Genomic DNA, 20,334 nt, shown 5'->3' with positions numbered 1-20,334 from the left:
ATTGTCCTTAGGCCTAGGCCTAGAATCTGCCTCTTCCATCTCACAGTTCTTCAAAACTCACCACAGTAGACTGTCTTTAGAATGAAAATTTCCCAATGCTCCGGGCACCATCAGTCTACTAGCCTCCCCTCCGTGCAATACAGCACTCACCATCAGCCTACTGGCCTCCCCTTCATGCAATACAGTGCTCATCAATTAAGACTACTGTCCCCCTCCCCCGTGCGAAATACTCCACTCACCAGGCCTCCGTCCTCCCCTCTGTGCAATACAGTGCTCACCAATGATCAGCCTATCATCCTCCCCTTTATGCAATAAAGCGCTCACCATCAGCCTACCAGCTTTCCCTCCATGCAATACAGTGCTCAGTAATTAACAGCCTGTTGTCGTCCCCCTCCGTGCAATACAGTGTCCACCAATTATCAACGGCCTCCCCTGTCTCACATTAAAATTTGAGAATAAATATAGTCCTACTGCGCATTGCCATACTGGGCTGAGAGACCTCGAACGGGATTGCTAATGGGACTGCTCGGTCACTAACCACCACTGCGAGCACTAGCGTGGCATGTTACACTAAGTTCAAAAAACAATACTTTTTTGCGGAGCCGTTAGCAACCTCTCACGGAACTCCAGTTGAAAAACCCTGTTGTAGACTGCTATTTGGGTTGGCTTTGGGAATTCTGATTTTGCACTTCATTTTTTAGAAATTACTTACAAGGGAAGCCTCATATCATGTCTGACCACTTATTTCAGCTGGGATATGATGCTGATGCCAGTTGTCAAAACTGCTGCTTTTTTTTGTCTCGGCGTCTCATGAGTTTTTGACTAGATTTTTTTTCCATTTGTTCTGGTGCTGGGTCATGCAACCACTTGTGCATACTATGAGGTATCCTGAAACTGATATAAGCAGTGGAATCTCTTCTTTCAACAATGGTCCTAGTGTTTCATCATCCTCATGATATCTATGTTCATCCTCTGTGCTAGTGAGAGGAACCAATGAAGTCCAGAGTATCCACAATTTTCCCAAGATTGTACTGGCCACCAAAAACACCTGGGAGTCTAGTCTGCTTTGATGGTGAAGGAAAAGTATCGCCTGAACATTAGACAATTGGAGACTTTTTTTGTTGATTTAAAAAGGTCCTATTCATTTGATTCCTTTAGAGGCTTGTGATTACTTTCAATTGCTTTCTGGACTTGTAACAAGATAGAAATGGTGGCAATTCTTACTGGCTGTGGTGACAAACGTTCCACCCATGAAATAATTTTTTTGTGAATACTTGATATAGCCCCACTGAGGCAGTGATAAGCAGAAAATTGAGAGAGATCACAGAGATCTGCTGCAGCTACTTGGCAAGGATGTTGAAAATCAGAGCAATCTTAATCACAATGCATTGTGATTAAGCATTTCAGGATGTATATTGTATACATTCTGACATTAAATTTGACCTTTGAACAATGGAAAGAGTAATCAAGGTATATGGCTGCTGTGCTTCCCACAGAATTTCAGACATCAACAATGCAAGCCTGGGAGTATGTACATGGATTGTTCCATCAGGTGAACAGAGTACTACAAAAATGGTAGTGTTGGGTAACACACTAGTGAGGCAGTTGGCCTGCTTTATATCAGTGGCCAAAGGGGTTCAATTCCTGCAACTGTAATGAGTTTGTATGTTCTCCCCATGACCACATGGTTTCCTCTGTGTTCTTGTTTCTTCACAGATTCCAAAGACATACTGAGTAGTGTTAGTAAGTTGACGGTATGCTATGTTGGCACCAGAAGCATGATAATACTTGCAGGCTTCCCCCAGCACAACCTTGCACTGTGCTGGTCGGTGACTCAAGTGATTCATTTTGATGTTTCAATGTACACATGACAAATAAAGTTAATCTGTATTATTGGACTAGTTACCCAGAAGATGGACTAACAATTCAGATATGTGAGTTCAAATTTTACCCGAGCTGCTGTGAAAATTAAATTTGGTAAATAATCTAAAATTTGGAGAAACTATCAACTGGATTTAGTGACCGGAAATTACTGGATTGTTATTTAGCAAACAAAAAAAAATCTGGTTCTACTATTTCTGTCTGGGAAAGAGATCTGTACTTGACTGGTCTATGTGTCATTCTCAGTTTGCCTTGTGATGAACTTTGAAATGGCTCAGTTCAAGGATCCTTAGGGATGGACAATGAGCAGTACTAGATCTAGACCTTTTTGCATAAGAAAAGAAAGGATGTGTCTTGTAAAATTCAGTGGGAAGTAGCCTTTTTTTTTGCTAATTGGCTGTCTGGAGGTTCAAATCCACTGTGAGTGGCTAGAATCCATAATAACAGTCTCTCCAGTGATGGACTCGCGCCCAAAGGCTCATCATTTCAAATGAAACTTCAGACATTTTTGCTTTACAATTCTTTCTTTCCTGTTTTGATTAGATGTTTCTTATGTAGCATATTAGGCTAGATACATGATTGCTAGTGGTTCTTGGGAAAAAGTTCTAGCTTGCTGCAATTTGATGACTGTTTGTACCTGACTTTCATGACTTCACAATATGGAAATTGAGAACAAATTGGAGGTTGGAGTGTAACACCATGCATGTGCTGATTTGAGGGGCTGAATATCTGCCCCTCAGTTTCATAACAATCTTGGCTGGCATTTGTACTGGTGACCTGGATTGAAGAATGCTAAATGATTTGCTTTCTTTCCATTACCGAATGATTTTAATTTTATTACTTTAATTTATTAAAGCACAGAGCTATTACTGGCTTAAATATTATTTTGAGATTTTAAAAGTTTTTAAGTACTTCTGATTAGCAGAAACACTTAAGAACTGTTTACAAAGGTTTTTAGTAATACACTGCTTATGAACAAGCCTTTGCGGCAGTCTAGAGGCAGAGCTTAGGGATCAGCCCACCAAAGCCTATCCCCACACTTCATAAGCTAGTGGCAACAACAAGCTCTGAAAGTGACTTGAAGTTGTGAAATTGCAAAATGGTAAATATGGTCACAGGAACAGTGCAGATGGTGAGCATGAGGAGATGACCAGTTAAACCATGATCCAGCTATTGAATCTGCTTGCTCTGAGTCTGATGCTATTCAGTACATATTCTGGATTTTAATTCCTGCAGTTGTAGTGACCATTGTTTCAGTTAATATAGTTTCTATGCTTCAATGGCCTCGACATATTTCTTTTTTTTTGTGTGAAATCTGTATGTGTGGCTTTATAAGTAGTATTGTGGCGACCCACTTCCTAGCACACTCGAACCGGCTCACAAATAGCCAGCGCGCCGGCATAAAGGCCAGTCCCAAAAGGGCGCCAGGTCTGCTTCATAAACAAAGGGAAAAGCTCACGTGGGACTGTGAATACGTGCCTCCTACAGCATCCTCGCCCGGGGAGGGCGGGATCAGGGAGGCTTTAAAGCAAAGCCGCAAAGTTTGAATAAAATCTTCTTTAACTGCAGTTTACTGACTCCGTGTCGTTATTTCAGTGCTGTGTGCAGCGCACCGCTACAGTATTACATTAATCTACATTTCCGGCCCTCTGCCCTCTATCCTTCACTTATCTGTCCCACAGGTGATTATCAGTAAATAAAACAAATTTAGCTGCTGTAATCATTCACAGCAAGTAGAATACATCAAAATCCTTGCAGAGGTTCTATGCATCATAAAGAATCCTTAGAATGTAGTAAGAAGCAAATTTCTTTTGGGTATACAAAATGTTCAAATGCTCATTTCTTACTGAAATTACTATCTAAAAATCCTGTATTACTGCAACAAATGCTGTTTCCCATTGCTGTAATCCCATTTTAAGAATAGTAAGTTCTAATTATAAATGACTATTGTATTATTAACCAGCTTTACTGCTAACTCATATAAACCTTTCAATGCAGGTGGCTTAACAACATTTTTTTCACTGCCTTCTGAAGCCTTTTATTCAGCTGCAGACTTGCATTGTTCATATAGACTTAAACTTCCATTCAAATAAATTTCTAATACATTTAACTATATAGTGGCATTTTAACTTTGTACATGTAAAAGATAAAAAATGGAAGAACATAAAAGTGAAAAGCAGGTGTAGGCCACTCAACCCCCATTCAGTAAAATTGCAGTTCATCATTCAACTTGCTTTCATACCATAAAGCTTGATTCCCTTAATATATATATTTTTAAAAACTGTCATTCTGTCATAAATGCACTCTGAACCTCTACAGCCTTCATCTCCCAAGTGACAAAGATTCATCCCCTTTTGGGTGAAGAAATTTCTTCTCATGTATGACTCATTTTGAGGCCGTGACCCCTAGTTTTGGGCACCCTAGCTGGGAAAATATAACTGTGAAGTTCTTACTGGAGTTGACAGGCTATAAACAATGAGATTTTCATTTTTCTAAACTCTAGTGAATACATGTCCAGTCTGTTTAATCTCTCCTTAGACTGCAAATCTTTCATTCCAGGGTTCAATCAGGTGAGCCTTTACTGAACTCTAGTGCATTTTCTTGTGGTTATATTTTTGAAGTAGGCGAAACCAGATCTGTACATAAAACTTGCAGGCAGAAACTTGCAATGTCTCAATATAATTGGAGCAACATATCTCTATATTGTCCTCAAATCTGTTTAGAATGAATGCCAATGTAACATTTGTTGATCTGTTTTTTGATCCTGTATGTTAAGTTTCAGTGATTTATTAATTTCCAGTTATCAATTAACCTTCCAACATCTCTTTTGGGTTTGGAAGGAAACTGGGAGCAGTCCAGCAGAAACTCCCATGGTCACATGAACAATATGCGAACTTTACATTGACCGGGATTGAATCCATAAAAGTTGCAGCATTATCTGTGTGAGGAGAAGAGGAGTAACCTTTGTTTAGCAGCTGTACCATAGTGAGAATAAGTAGATTTTTATTTCCTGCTTGAGTATTGGTGCTATATTTGTGACTGTGTATACAGTACACATATAACTTTAGTTTCTCGTGTAAAAGTGCATTGGTAATCTTCATATTTTGTTTCTATTTTATCCATTTATGTCTCTAGTAAAGTGAAACGTAATATCTAGACATGTGACATTGTAATAATGGTCTTCTCTACCTAGGGGAAGCTGACTGCCAGGGAACGTATTCAGCTACTCCTGGATCCTGACTCCTTCGTAGAATATGATAAATTCGTCGAACACAGGTGCTCAGATTTTGGTATGGGCATGGAAGACAATAAGGTAATGTTGCATTGTCTGGATAAGGCATGGCCCATTCTTAATCTGATTGTATTCTCATTACAAAAAGCAACAGTCTGTCTATCTTTAAATTTTGGTTTTAGGGTTAAGGAGCAATTCTTTTCAACATCTGGTCAATTTTGGTTAATGAGTATTTTAAACCAACCAGAATCTTTGTCCTGGAGTTGGCTGGTCCTGGAAAATCTTATTGGAGATGTGAATTTTTTTTTAAGCCTGGTCTCCATGGCTTCAGAAAAAATTTTAGAAATATTTTCCACGACTTGACTATAAATCAGTGGAAATTTGAAGTATAATAAAGAACCTTTCCTCCCATCTGATTTTCTCACTCTAAATTTGTTGACTTTTGAGTTAGAGTACATTTTTTTTGCATCTTTGAAGAACATGGTAGAACATTCTTGAATGAAGTGCTAAGATAGTTCCTATAAAATGAGCAGAAGTGATTCTGTGAATCACTGCTACCTCTTTGTGGAATGTGCTTGAAAGGAAATTATAGCTTAGCCTTCTACTATTGATGCTTCTGTGTGTTTCTGACTTGGATAGGTAAGAGTAAATGAATAATACTGATTGTTATACTGATTATTTCTGGATGCACAGAAGGAAAGGAAACTTTATCAAGCTCGTTCTTCAAATTGAACTGATTTATTTTGATGTAGGATGTGCATTTCTTTAATGGGGCAGCTAGAGGCTGCAAATACTGTATGACGGTTGTTATTTTCTTTATCCATTCAAATGCTGAAACAGAATCTGGAGGTCTGAAGAAATGGAGTGCTAAGGGCTATGGGGAGAATGGGGTTGATGAGGGAAATAGTCCATGATTGAATGATGATACAGATTGAATGGTTGAATAGCCTAATTCTGCTCCTATGTCTAAAGGTCACAATTTCTTAATGTTTTATGAGAGAGATGTTGGCAAGTAAATTAACTTTTCCTTGTCTAGCAGTATTTAAAATGATTTTTTACTAATCATTTTTTTCTTATTTATGAATCCTTCAGTTTCCTGGTGACAGTGTGGTGACTGGTCAGGGCCAAATTAATGGGCGACTTGTTTATGTCTTCAGCCAGGTAATAATACATATGCTTTAACTTGATATTCTTCCTAAATAGATTAAGAATCACTAACACTAATAGTACTTTAAGAGCTCAGAACACTCGAGGGTGGAGTTGATCCGGAATCCTGGTTGCTGTCAAGTTCAACATGCAGGAAGTAGACTGGCTACACATACATTCCAGGTGCCTGGTGGTTTTATCAGAGGAATTGTATTTTGGGAAATTGGTGTATTTACATTAGGTTGCGGATGAAAACAAGGGTACTCATTAGTTAATTTTTATGTTAATTTGTCTAATGGATTTGGGGAAAAAAATACAGTTGTTGTCACCCAATTACTCTTCTGTAGTCCAGAACAGAGTAGGTTGGCAAAGTTGCATTAATGCAAAACAATGACTGGTAATGTTTTTCTCTTTAGCTCAAATGAAGGAAACATGAAACCTGATCTAAAGAATTGTAACGAAAACTAAAATAAATGCTCTCATTGGTACCTTTCTTTCTTAATTGGGAGTACAACAAAGATGACTACCTTTTTGAGAATTTGCAAGCTTGGACTTTTTTCTCCTTTTTATCTGACAGTGACCACACATTCAAATTCAGGTCCCTCTCCAGGTTTCAACAGGGCTCCATTTCTAAGAACTGTTTGTAAGCTGAAGTCAGAATAAAATATTGGCTAACCAAAGGCAAGGTGTAGTTAAACCAGGGCATTTTAATCACGTGTTCGGATATTGCTGCAAACTGAGTTCCCCGTACACCAGAAACAGCTAGCAAATCTATCCCACTGGTGTAACAAATGCTTGTTCATATGCACAGTCGCTACGTAAATTGGGTGTTTGTAGTCTGGGGAATTCTTGTGTCCAAATGGTATTGCACACTGTGGCTGAGGGATAGGGGTGGGGGAGCTGGGGGCCCCAAAAAAAAGATTTTGTACTGCAACCTCCTGTCCTACCCAAGTGCCTGGCATGGCATTCGTGCATCTTTAACTAATGCTGCTTTTTGTTAAAAGAATGAAGGATTGAGATTTGTGTTGATGAAATTTGATGGAAGAGTGTGCCCTGTGCCTTTTTTTTTTGAGGGGGTAGAAGGTTTTAAATGGTAAAGGAAGGCATTGAGCTTGTGGCTAGGCATGAAAGCAAGTTTAATTTCATTGTGTCTAGTTACATAAGCTTTCTACCAGTGCAATTGTATTACCAGTATAGCCTTGAATACTTCCTTAATGATATAGCATGCCAGTCTGTACCTTCAAGTTTCATCTTTGCTGTATGTTGATGTGTAATGATTGTCATGAGATGAAAGTGGATTGGAGCTTTTGCCTTGGGTCAGGGTTTTTCCTTGGGTTATGGAGACTGGGGGACAGGGGAAAGGATCAGAAAGTGTTTGCCGATGGAAGTGAAAAATCCTGGTCATTGGGAATGTTGTATTGATAAGGTACAAACCATGGATTTTGTTTCAGAATGGTTCTGCATTAGATGCCAGAAAGTTGCAAAGTAAGTAAGGTTTTCTAACTATGATTTTCTGATTTTCTAACTATGCTCCCAAGCCTTGGAAGTTCTGGACTTGCGTAGAAGATCAGCAATGACTGTTCCCCGGACAATTTGATCTGGGTCATTCTTCTCTCCTCCTCACTCCCCACGTTCCAAGAAGTATTGTTACTTGAGGAGTTGTATCATCCTAAAAGCTTTTGATCAATTTGATAAATGAACCAAGACTACTGGATATTGTATGGGACTCCACAAAATATAAGTTTTCTTTTGTATGATACTACTGGAATAAAAGAGCAAGTGAATATCTACATATATGCCCACGGCAACATTAAAATGTTTCTGTCATTTCCTGATATTTATGCTTTGATTTTATGCTGTTATTGATTTTACTGCTCTCTAGTATATTATTATTTTACATGCTATTATTTAGAATCTGTACCTGAACGTTTTAATTTGGATCTAATAGAAAATCACAGAAACAGGATTAATGCTTTCAGTCTGTCTAAGTATAGCCATTTCCTATTTTTCAATGGCAATGCATATTTGTTTGGTATTATCTTCCTTTTCACCCGTTGCTTCATTAATCCCCAATTTATTTGCATCTGAGCTATCTCTAACATTTGACCCTTTATTCACAACATTTATGCAGCTACCGGATTGCCTCACCACCCTTTGAGTTCTGTGATTAGTGTTCTGGTTCTTAAACTACACAACTACCTGTATTGAACCTGTTAGCTTTTCTGAATTGTAGGGCAGTTAGTACCAGTTGAGCAAAAATTTATTTCTACTATTGTGGATTAACTATTTAAAAAAACACTTTATTCTGTTTGTAACAAACTCTATTCACTTGTGCTCCAGTTCTCACCCTGGTAATTGTGTGCAATTTAATCAGAGTGTTTACACTCTGACCTCATGACTTTTGGACCCTGAACATGCCATCACCAAGATTATCTTTTACCCCTTTGGATCAGTTCTATGCTGAGGGTTACCTGATGAATCCTACATCTTTGTTATATCTACCTCTATGCATGATTACTCCATTGTTCCTCTGGCCATCTTCCTTTGTTTCATACTCCATTTGCCAAGGTGATGCAATACTCTGCCTTATTCTGATGTTTACTATGTATCTACAACTGTGTAGTCTTCTTTACAATTTAAAGTTCATCTTTATTTTTAAACCTTGTGGATATACCTTTCCTAATTTCTAACCTATTCCAGTCCCCATTATTTTCAAATATCTGTGCTCTTTTAATTCTATTGTTTTGCCCATTTTTCTGTGGCAGCTGTGCTTTCAGCTATCAAGACTCTCAAGGTACATTCCACCTGACTCCACACTACCCCAAACCCCCAAACATATCTGGCTCTCTATATCTCTTAAGAGCTCCTCAAAACCTACCCTTTTGTTCAAAGAATAATATGATACTAATTTTTGTTCCTGAGTGATTTCTATTTTTAGGATACTTTGTTAAAAGTGCCACTTTGAAACAAGTTGTCTCAGTTAATCCCTGCTTAAAAAACTTATTTTTTGACATTCTTGTTCATACACTAAGGCAAATATCTCTGTTAAAAGTTTTTAAATAAAGGTGAAATTGCATTAGTGTATATATACTTTGTACAACATTAAAAGCAAATTAATTTCACCTTTTATGAAAACCAATGTATTTTCCACTTATCCAATGCATTTACAATACTTACAATAATTTTATTTACTTTTTGCCAGGACTTTACAGTCTTTGGAGGAAGTTTGTCAGGAGCTCATGCACAAAAAATCTGTAAGGTAAAGTGATAAGTGTGTAGAAGTTGCATTCTGAATTGTTGACACCCTTAGATAAAGAAGCTGCTCTTTGTATATGATCTAGAGCTACATATGATTGCAAGTAAGATGAGCTACACAGATAGTTCTTCCCATAACTGAGCAATAAACATGTTCAAATTATTAATGATCTAAACTTTAAATTAAATTAAGGCAGTATATGATATGTGATAATTTAGGTCTTATTCTGTTCTGCTTTTCTTGTTCCCAACCACAACTCCAAGATTGCTTAGATTCGCTTTCTGCAAGTAGGTGCTGCATGTTTTCATACATAATTTATAAATTGGGAAAATCTAACTACACAAAATCCTTCAAAAAGAAAAGAACCATAAGAGATAGGGGCAGAGGCTGGTCACCATTCAATCATGGCTGATTTATTTTCCCTCTCAAACCCCTTCTCCTGCTTTCTCTAACCTTTGACCCCCTACTAAACAAGAACCTATCAGCTTCTGCTGTTAATATACTCAGTGACTTGACTTCTACAACCATCTGTGGGAATCATTTGACTTACCACTCTCTGGCTAAAATAAAAATCCTCCTTATTTCTGTTCATTTCTGATTCCCTGTATTCTGAATCTGACTCTCCCACTATTGGAAGCATCCTGTCCATGTTCTTTCTATCTGGACCTATCAATGTTCAATAAGTTTCAATGAGATCCTCATTCTTCTAAACACTAGCAAACCATTAAATACTCCTCACACATTAACCCTTTCATTCCTGGGATCATTCCCATGAACCTCCTCTGGACCCTATCCAATGCCAGCACACCCTTTCCTCGATATGAGACTGAAAATTGCTCGCAATACTCTAAATGTGGTTTTCCCAATATATTATAAAGCCTCAGCATTACATCCGTGCTTTTACTGTATGTTCTAGTTCTCTCAAAATGACTGCTAATATTCCATTTGTCTTCCTTACTACCGACTCAATCTTCAAGTTAACCTTTAGGGTATCCCTAATTAGTGGCCCTTTAGAAAAGAGTCACCTCCTTTATTCTTTCTATCAAAGTGCCTGGCCATAAACTTCCCTATAGTCTATTCCATTTGCCACTTTGCCCGTTCTTCTAATCAGTTTTAAGTCCTTCTGTAGACACCCTGCTTCCTTATCACTACCTCTGCCTCAGCCTATCTTTGTATCATTGCATACTTGGCCAGAGAGCCATCAATTCTGTCATGTAGATCATATAACATGAAAAGTAGTGGACCTAACACCGACCCCTGTGGAACACCTCTAGTCACTATGAGCCAACCAGAAAAGGGCCCTTTATTCCCACTCTTTGCCTCCTTTCAGGAGAAGTCTGCAGGAAATATCTGCTACTGAAATTACATGCATCCATAATAAATAAGAGGGCAGATGTAACCATTTAATGTAAATATTGGACCGTCAGTTTTAATGCAGTTTGATAAATCAATGTGCTTACTTTCTAGATTATGGATCAGGCTATCTTGGTGGGAGCTCCAGTTATAGGTCTGAATGACTCTGGAGGGGCACGTATTCAGGAGGGTGTCGAGTCCTTGGCTGGTTATGCTGATATTTTCCTGGTGAGACTAGCAATGTGCAATAAAAAAAACTCAAAAGATGATAACATTCATTTTTGTTTACTTTTGCATTTTACTTGGATTTAAATTTGAATGTCAATAGAATGGAGGAAAAAAGAGATGATATTTGTTTCATTTCCAATGCGATAAGAAAATACCTATTTTTATTTTGTACACAGATTTTACCTGCATTTATTAAGTGAATCATTTGTAAATTCAAGGATAATTATCCTTACCAATAAAAGAGCCATGGATTACTTGCTCTCAAATGATACATGATTTAGTCAGTATAAAAGTTTTATAATATGATGTAGAGGTTTTGCTGGTAATGTGGATCTATATTGCAATGAACTGCAAAGTATAAGCTTTGTTTAGTTAGGAAATTTTTAGTTTTATATTTGTTTGCCACTTTTGTGATCCAGGTGAGAAGCGTAGACTTTTTTCACATAGTTTAATTTGTTTTCAACATAATGTGATACTTGCATATTTCCAAAATTACTCAATTCTTATTTATAACATTATCCTGCCACTATTGCCCCACCCCAGTTGTTAAGGGAAAAAAACTGAAGGATTGGAATGCCATAGCAGTTGACTGGAATTTTCAGAATCAGGTTTGTTATCACTGACCTATTTTGTGAAATTTGTTGTACAGTGTAAGGCATAATAGTTATTCTAAGTTACAATAAAAAATAGTGCAAAAGAGAAATAGCAAGGTTGTCAATGAAGGTTGACTTGTACAAAAAGGAATTTTCTTGTGACTATTGGTTTCCCTTTTCTTAGTTCACTGCAGTGAAGAAAGCTAATGGCATGTTGGCCTTCATAACAAGGGGAGTTGAGTATAGGAGCAAAGAGGTCCTTCTGCAGTTGTACAGGGCCCTGGTGAAACCACACCTGGAGTATTGTGTTCAGTTTTGGTCTGCAAATTTGAGGAAGGACATTCTTGCTATTGAGGGAGTGCAGCATAGGTTCACGAGGTTAATTCCTGGGATGGCGGGACCATCATATGTTGAAAGATTGGAGCGACTGAGCTTGTATGCGCTGGAATTTAGAAGGATGAGAGGGGATCTGATTGAAACATACAAGATTATTAAGGGATTGGACATGCTAAAGGCAGAAAACATGTTCCTGATGTTGGGGGAGTCCAGAACCAGAGGTCACAGTTTAAGAATAAGGGGTAGGCCATTTAGAACGGAGTTGAGGAAAAACTTTTTCACCCAGAGAGTTGTGGATCTGTGGAATGCTCTGCCTCAGAAGGCAGTGGAGGCCAATTCTCTGGATGCTTTCAAGTAAGAGTTAGATAGAGCTCTTAAGGATAGCGGAGTCGAGGGATATGGGAGAAGGCAGGAACGGGGTACTGACTGGATGATCAGCCATGATCACAGTGAATGGTGGTGCTGGCTCGAAGGGCTGAATGGCCTATTCCTGCACCTATTGTCTATTGCTGGGTTTTGGAAGCCAACTATGTAGTCATGTTTTGATCACACTTTGGCTTTGAGTTTTTGCCTATACTATGATCTCTTTCAAAATACATTTAAAGATCAAAGTACATTTACATTTATTATCAAAATATGTACTGTATACAGTGTACAATCTTGAGATTTGGCTTCTTCAGGCAGGCACAAAACAAAGAAATGCCTATATAACCCATTTAAAGAAAAACCCCACATAACAAAACCATCAAATGTGCAAAAAAAAAACAAATCATGCAAACAACAAAAAGCAAACATAACACACAGAATGTTAAACATCAAACCACAGAGTCCCCTAAAGTGAGTCTACAGCCATGAGGCACTGAGGCAAATGATGGCAGTCAAGGAGACAATGGCCACGGCCTCAGCCACTGAGTCAGTCAGTTCAGCACTCTGTCTGTCAATGGCTGCAGATTCAGCTGTGTGCCGAAGCACCTTGATTAAATTGCACAAATAGTAAAACATTTGCACAAATGGCCAGCACTGAGGACATTAAACATAAAACCGTAACAGAATTTGAGTCCACAGCACGAGCCACAGAGATAATCGAATTTTGCAGCATGGGAACCAGGTCTCTAGCACCTTCTGCTGACAGCAGCAAGAGGGAGATTGGTCAAACTCGGGCCGGTGGCTCTGGACACCCGTTTGTTTTCCACTCTTGTCCTCTTCAGTTTTAATCTTGCTTGATAGTTTAATCAGCGCAGAGTAATGGAGCTGACCACGGGTTCGTGGTCTGCCATTAGGAATTGACGTCATCACCCCACAGCAACGGTTGGAGCTGCACCACGTCGATTCCCCAAGGAGATCGCAGCAGTACCATATCATGTAGTTGGCTCAAAAATACATTCTTAAAAGGGAAATTGCAGGCTGCAATCAGCTGCAGTTTAGAAGAATAGGAAGTATATTTAGCAGAAGAAAAGTATCCAGTAGTTTTGTAAGCTCCTTGTACAATGTCGTCTTTGATCACTGTTGCCATCTTGCCTGATGCTATGAAAATAACATTTTCATTGTTATTAATCTACGAAATGTATGAAGTATTAACTAAAAATGCCAGTTTTATTGCATTAAGCCAGCTACCTCAATATTCTTTCTTCTTATATGCTGCCAGTTGTGTAATGTTTTTAGATTGATACAATAAGTCAGCTTATCTATGAAATATTCTTTATGTAAGCATTAATGGCTATTTAGCTGAACAATATTTGAATTATCTTGCTTGATGAACAGCTTGCCTTATAGACTGTATTCCAGAAGTAATGCATTAACAAACTGTGTTCTTGATATTTTGCAGAGAAATGTATTGACCTCTGGAGTCATTCCCCAGATCTCCCTGATTATGGGTCCCTGTGCAGGAGGTGCTGTCTATTCACCTGCCTTAACTGACTTTACATTTATGGTGAAGGTAATGTGCATTAATTAGTGAATCAATTATAGAAATCCTTTGTTTTGTATTCTGCCAAGAAATCCTCTGAACTACTTGGTATTAGCTCAGTGCTGCATTATATTTTCTGGATAGGTTTAAGTAAACAAAAGTTATTCTGAGAGAAGGAACATACATTTATACAAAAAATTATGCACATAATACTGGATGTGCAGCTCAGTACCCCAAAGAACAATTACATTTGGCTGCTGTTTTCTGCAATCTGGTTCCTTTGAGTGCCCATAAACATGCTTTAATTCAAGGAAAAGTATGCCTTTTGAAGGTTGTCTTTTGCAAGGAAAACTTCCGTTCTGTTTCAGTTTGTAATGGTGGAAATCACTAAGCAACAGAAGAAAAACTTAAAAAAAATAATAATTGATGGCTAATGTGTAATTTTGTATATTCCTACTTGCCTTCCCCCATCATCCTGTTGTGAGAGTTACATTAACAAACAAAGTTGATTTGACAATGTCCACTTTTCAGAGTTAGTGTTATTTCATTTAAAAAATACATGCACAGGTCATGTTCTTATATCAGGTGGCACGGTAGCATGGCAGTAAGCACTTTTTTTACAGTGCCAGTGAATGGAGTTCAGTTCCTGCTGCTCTCTGTGAGATGTTTTTATGTTCTCCCTGTGACTGCATGGGTTTTCTCTGGTTGCTGCAGTTTCTTACCACATTCCAAAGATGCATGGGTTGGTTGTGCCCATGCTATGTTGGTGCTGGACACGTGATGACACTCGGAGGCTGCCTCAGCACATCTTCAGACTATGTTGGTCATTCTGCAAACAATGCATTTCACTATATGTTCCAATGTACATGTGACAAATAAAGCTAATATTTATATTTAAAATCGATATATCCATAAGCTGCAGTCATTTGTGTGGTATATAAAACCAAATTTGTTTTCTAAATATACCACATAAGCAAAACAGTTTTAGTGAGGAGGCATTAGATTGTAGCCCCTCATCCCAACACCAAACATCAAGAAGGATCTCTGTGAAAGCATCATCTTGCCTTGAATATATCTCTCAGAATCTACCTTGGATGATGCTAGTCAACAACACAAGGTCTTGGATAGTTCCTTATGTCAGAACTCAGAGCAGAGTTTGGAAAGACCATTGAACTGCTTTCACTGAATTGAAAGATTTCCATCAGAAATTGATATTCGTTCTGTTATGTATCACTGGAAACAACCTGTAGGACAGAAAGTCCAATGTGTCCTCTCGCAATACCTTGCATGTAAAGGGTACTGCAGCAGGACACGGGTGATGATCTCATAACTCTTGCAGTCCTGTGGGCTGCTTACAGTGAATACTGTAATATTTGGTGGTGTTCCATAGGGGTTAGTGTTGGGATCACTTCTTTTTATGCTATATATCAATGATTTAGATGATGGAATAGAAGGCTTTGTTGCCAAGTTTGCAGATGATATGAAGATTGGTGGAGGGGCATGTAGTATTGAGGAAACAGGTAGGCTGGAGAAGGACTTGGACAGATTAGGAGAATGGGCAAAAAAGTGGAAAATGAAATACAATGTTGGAAAATGCATGGTTATGCACTTTGGTAGAAGAAATAAATGTGCAGACTATTTTCTAAATGGGGAGAAAATGCAGAAATCTGAAATACAAAGGGGTTTGGGAGTCCTTTTGCAGAGCATCCTAATGGTTAACTTGTAGTTGAGTCAGTGGTGAGGAAGGCAAATGCAATGTTCGCATTCTTTTCAAGAGGTCTAGAATACAAGAGCAGGAATGTGATGCTGATACTTTATGAGGCTCTGGTGAGGCCACACCTTGAGTACTGTGAACAGTTCTGTGCTCCTAATCTAAGAAAAGATGTGCTGGCATTGGAGAGGGTTCAGAGGAGGTTTATAAGGATAATTCCGGGAATAAAATGGTTATCTTGTGCTGGAATTTAGAAGTATGGTGGGGGGGGATCTCATTGAAGCTTTTTGAATGTTGAAAGGCCTAGACCAGGGGTCGGCAACCTTTACCACTGAAAGAGCCATTTGGACCCGTTTCCCACAGAAAAGAAAACACTGGGAGCCACAAAACCCGTTTGACATTTAAAATTAAATAACACTGCATACAACGTTTTTTTTTTTGCCTTTATGCAATGTATAAACAAACTATAATGTGTTGCATTTATGAAATCGATGAACTCCTGCAGAGAAAACGAAATTACATTTCTGCATGAAACAAAAACATTTTGAACTCCGAAAAAAAGACGTTGGGTTGAAGGTTACTTTTAAGTAAAATACTCAATGTCTATTTGAGTCCTCCTTGTATTTATGAAAAACGCCGAACTTAAATTGTCCGCCAGCAGCAAACCAAAAATAACGTCAGCCAGCTGTCAACCTGAAAAATAAAAGGACTATTTCACTGAACAATGAAAAAATATGAATATACGTAAAATAATAGGCAATTAAAATATTTATCATAATTGGTTAATGGGATTTCTGCTCCTGGACCTCAGCGCACAGCATCTGCAAATCAGGGCTGTATGACGTCACCTTCATCTTTACACGGGATTGCAAGCTGTCATCTGTGAGGCGTGCGCAATGTTTGTTTTTAATAAAGTTCATGTTGGAGAACACCTGCTCACATACATATGTGGATCCAAAGATCGACAGGACCCCAGGCGCTTACTTTTTAATGTTTACATAAATGTCGGGGATAGCATTCCATGTTTCGAACACAAGTTTGTCCGGGTTGGGGAGGTTTTCAATATCACTCCATTTGTGATTCTGAGCAAGAACGGCCTTCTGACGGGCAATCTTCAAGGTTTGCTGTCAAGCGTCTAAACTTGGACACCCATATGTCTTTGTCGGCTATGTCGGCCAGTTCCATCTCAAGATCAGGTTGACTCACACCTGCCAATGCAGTCGTATTCAGTAGGGATGGATCGATGCTTAGGGGAGTGACCGGGAAGGATAATGTGTTTTTTTTTCCTCTCTGAGCTCACAGAAGCGTTTCCCAAACGATGTTTGCATTGCGATGATTGCAGAATGTAAATACTCCAAATTTATCATGTCGTGACCTTGTTTGAACTCTCTCAAATTAGGGAAGTGAGACAATGTGCCTTTCTGTAAATCTCTGGCAAGCACTGTCAACTTGCACTCGAATCCTAAAACATCCTCCAACATGTGCAAGGCTGTGCGTCCTTTCCCCTGAAGAGTTGTTTAAGCGTGTTCAGGTGCGCTGTCATGTCTACCATGAAGTGTAGCTTTTCCAGCCACTCTGGCTGTTCCATCTCAGGAAAGGTGAGCCCTTTGCTGCCCAGGAAAGTTTTCACTTCTTCCAGACACGCGACAAAGCATTTCAGCACCTCCCCTCTGGACAGCCACCGGACTGCAGGAGATCAGAATATGCGCTTTCCAGCTCGTCCAGTAACAAACGGAATTGACGGAGATTTAAACTTTTTGCCATTATTTTATTGACAATCTGAATGACAACATCCATTACTTCTGTGCATTCCGGAGGAAATGTTTGAGCGCACAGTGCCTCCTGGTGCAAGATGCAGTGAAAAGTCAGCAGCTTTCTGTCCAGCGACTTCTGCAGTAAAGCCACAAATCCCTTGTGCGCTCCTATCATACTTGGTGCCCCATCAGTAGCTACTGACACCAGGTGGGTGGTCTTTATTCCTTTGGCTCTTATATAATTCAAGACAGCCTCACAGATGTCCTCCCCCCGTGTTTGGCCTTTTAGATGTATCAACTCAATCATTTCTTCCTGTGGCCCGGCAGAGTTTACATACCGGCAGAACAGCGTTATTTGTTCAATATCACCTTTGTCTTTAGACTCGTCACAGGCAATCAAGTAGGCCACAACTGAATTGATGTCTTTAATTTGCTGTCATGAAATGTCTTCTGCCATTTTTATGGTTCAGTCTTTGCAGAGAGGGGCATATCCCTGATTTTCTGCACAATTTCACTCTTGTTTTTAAAGTCTGTGAATAGATGTTCTGAAATCTTAATGAAAGATTCTTTTATATATTCACCATCTGTAAACTGCTTCCCGTGCCTGACTATTTCCTGAGCGGCAGCAAAACTAGCATACGTAGTTGATTTTCCAGACTTCATCCTCTTCTTGAAATGATTTTGCTCAGATCAACCTTCCGCATCAGTTCTGAAACCACTTTTTTTTCTCTCATCTCCATCCGGATATTTTTGAGCAAAGGCTGCGTGTTTATTCTGGAAACGTCTTGCGACATTTGACTTTTTGTTGTTTGATAGTTTCTCATTGCATATTAAGCATACCGGTAAACCAGTCTCGTCAGCAGTGAAAGCAAATGAATCTGCCCACGTATCATTAAACTTTCTGTTTTCTTCAGTCACTTTTCTTTTTTTAGAATTCTCCATAGTTAGCCTACCTTGGATCGAAAAATAAAAGAAATCGCGCACTGGCGGCTGTCAGGCATTGGCAGTGGTGACGTATATTAATAGCGACAAAAAACGTTTTATTTAGATTGTACAAGATCACCATAATTTTCCAATTTAGAATTACATTTCAAAAACTAACAAACTAACATAAAATACATTTTAATTAAATACTCATCATTTATTTTCCAAAGTCACAGGGAGCCACAGCACAGAGATGAAAGAGCCGCGGGTTGCCAACCCTTGGCCTAGACAGATATGGCCCATGCTGGGGGAGTCTAGGATAAGAGGGCATAGCCTTAGTATAGAGGGGGGCATACATTTAAAACAGTTACAGAGAACTTTCTTCAGCCAGAGGGTGGTGAATTTGTGGCTGGTGAATTACCACAGGCAGATGTGGAGGTCTTAAAATTCACGACAAAAAAGATGTTGGGTGTATTTAAAAGAGAGCTTGAATGATTCTTGATTGGACACAACGTAAAAGGTTACAGAGAGAAGGCTGGGGAGTGGGGCTAAGGCAGGGAAAAAAGAATCAGCCATGATTGAATGGTGGAGCAAACTTGATAGGTCAAATGGCCTAATTCTGTTCCTATGTCTTGTGGGCACATGAACAGAGAATTTAGCAAGTTCTAGAGATTTCTGTCAGGTCTTTTGCTGTTACCATTGGGTTCTTTTTCACTTCCTTCAAAATTGCATGTTGTGCTCTTGGTGTGATCTTTGCAGGACCCTCCTAAAGAGAATAGCAAAAGTAGTGAATTTCCTCCATTTGTAGACTATTTCTCCTACTGTGGACTGATGAACACTCAGGTCTGTAGAAATGATTTTGTAGCCTTTTCCAGCTTCATGCATCTCTGCAATTCTTCTTCTGAGGTCTAGTGAAAGTTGCTTTGTTCAAGCTATGATGTATATAAACAGATCTTTTTTGAGAAGTGCAGGCTCTGTCAGTTACCTAACTGTGTGACTTTTTGCTAGGGCAGGGTACCTCTACAATCCAGACCATCAATCTCATATCATTGATTGGAACATCCAACTCCAACTAGCTTTTGTAGAAGACATTACCCCAGAGGTTCACATACTTTTTTGAACCTACACTATGATTCTTTAAATGGTGTACTCTGTATTGATGAGAAGTACAATTGTTTGTGTGCTATTAGTTTAGACAGATTGTGTTTGCCTATTCTTGTGACTCATTTTGTGAGTAAATGCAGAAAATCAGGTAATTACGAAGGATTCACAAACTTGTTCTTGCAACTGTAGTCACTAACCAACATGGCAATGAGCTTAATAAAGCAATTGTGTAAGATTGGAGGGGAGGAGGGAACTCTTGATTTGACTGCATTGGATCCCAACATTTTAACTGCAGTAGTTCATCTCCTCTTGCAGCTCTGCACCCGTTGTTGATGATCTTAGCCTAACCCTTATTGACTTTAGCAAAATAATGAGTTGTGTTACAAATGTGCCACAGCTCTGAGGGGCCGAAGGGTGCAGGGTAGCCCCCTTCTTTTTGAGAATCGCAAGATCACTATTGAGTCAGTTCAGGAGACCCAGGAAATGAGAGAAAGACATGCAGAATCCACAAAGAGTTGGAATGTGTCCTGGCCTCCGAAAGACGGAGCCATTGATACTGGCTATTGTCTCTTGGAAACGGACTTGTGTATTGAATCCTGTACGATGCATCGAAGCCCCCAGGCAATGAACTGAGGGGGGGGGGGGGGTTGGTGGAGGGATTGCATCATCCCAACCTGATTGACATCTGAGACCCTATGAGTCAGGATAAAAGAGGGTCTGTGGGAACAGCCCCTCAGACGCACCAGAAGAAACACTAGCGATCCCGTAATAGCAAAAGCCGGTGGGAAGGCCACGTGCGTCTGTTTCCATTTGCCCCGGAATCGGTGTGCCTTTACCATGAAAGAACGGTTTTTAGCTAACAAAGGGGAAATCAACTCCCAACGACTCTAAGGATTGACATCATAAAAGG

The 20,334-nt window shown here is 39.2% G+C and overlaps 1 protein-coding gene across 2 annotated transcripts in view; it reads left to right on the top strand.

The window, feature by feature from the left end:
• The window catches only part of pccb (propionyl-CoA carboxylase subunit beta), a 76,621-nt gene that overhangs the window by 20,638 nt on the left and 35,649 nt on the right, over positions 1-20,334 (top strand). For both annotated transcript variants that reach the window (XM_059948898.1, XM_059948889.1), the window contains exons 2-6: positions 5,075-5,194; positions 6,206-6,274; positions 9,462-9,518; positions 10,983-11,096; positions 13,851-13,961. In XM_059948898.1, coding sequence (XP_059804881.1) covers positions 5,174-5,194; positions 6,206-6,274; positions 9,462-9,518; positions 10,983-11,096; positions 13,851-13,961 — 372 coding nt within the window. In that variant the 5' untranslated portion in view covers positions 5,075-5,173. The remainder of the gene's footprint in view (positions 1-5,074; positions 5,195-6,205; positions 6,275-9,461; positions 9,519-10,982; positions 11,097-13,850; positions 13,962-20,334) is intronic.

Source organism: Hypanus sabinus, chromosome 2 (genome assembly GCF_030144855.1).
Source record: "Hypanus sabinus isolate sHypSab1 chromosome 2, sHypSab1.hap1, whole genome shotgun sequence".
Taxonomy (NCBI): Eukaryota; Metazoa; Chordata; class Chondrichthyes; order Myliobatiformes; family Dasyatidae; genus Hypanus; species Hypanus sabinus.
Note: the sequence above shows the minus strand (reverse complement) of the source record. Positions and strands in the feature narration are given on the sequence as shown.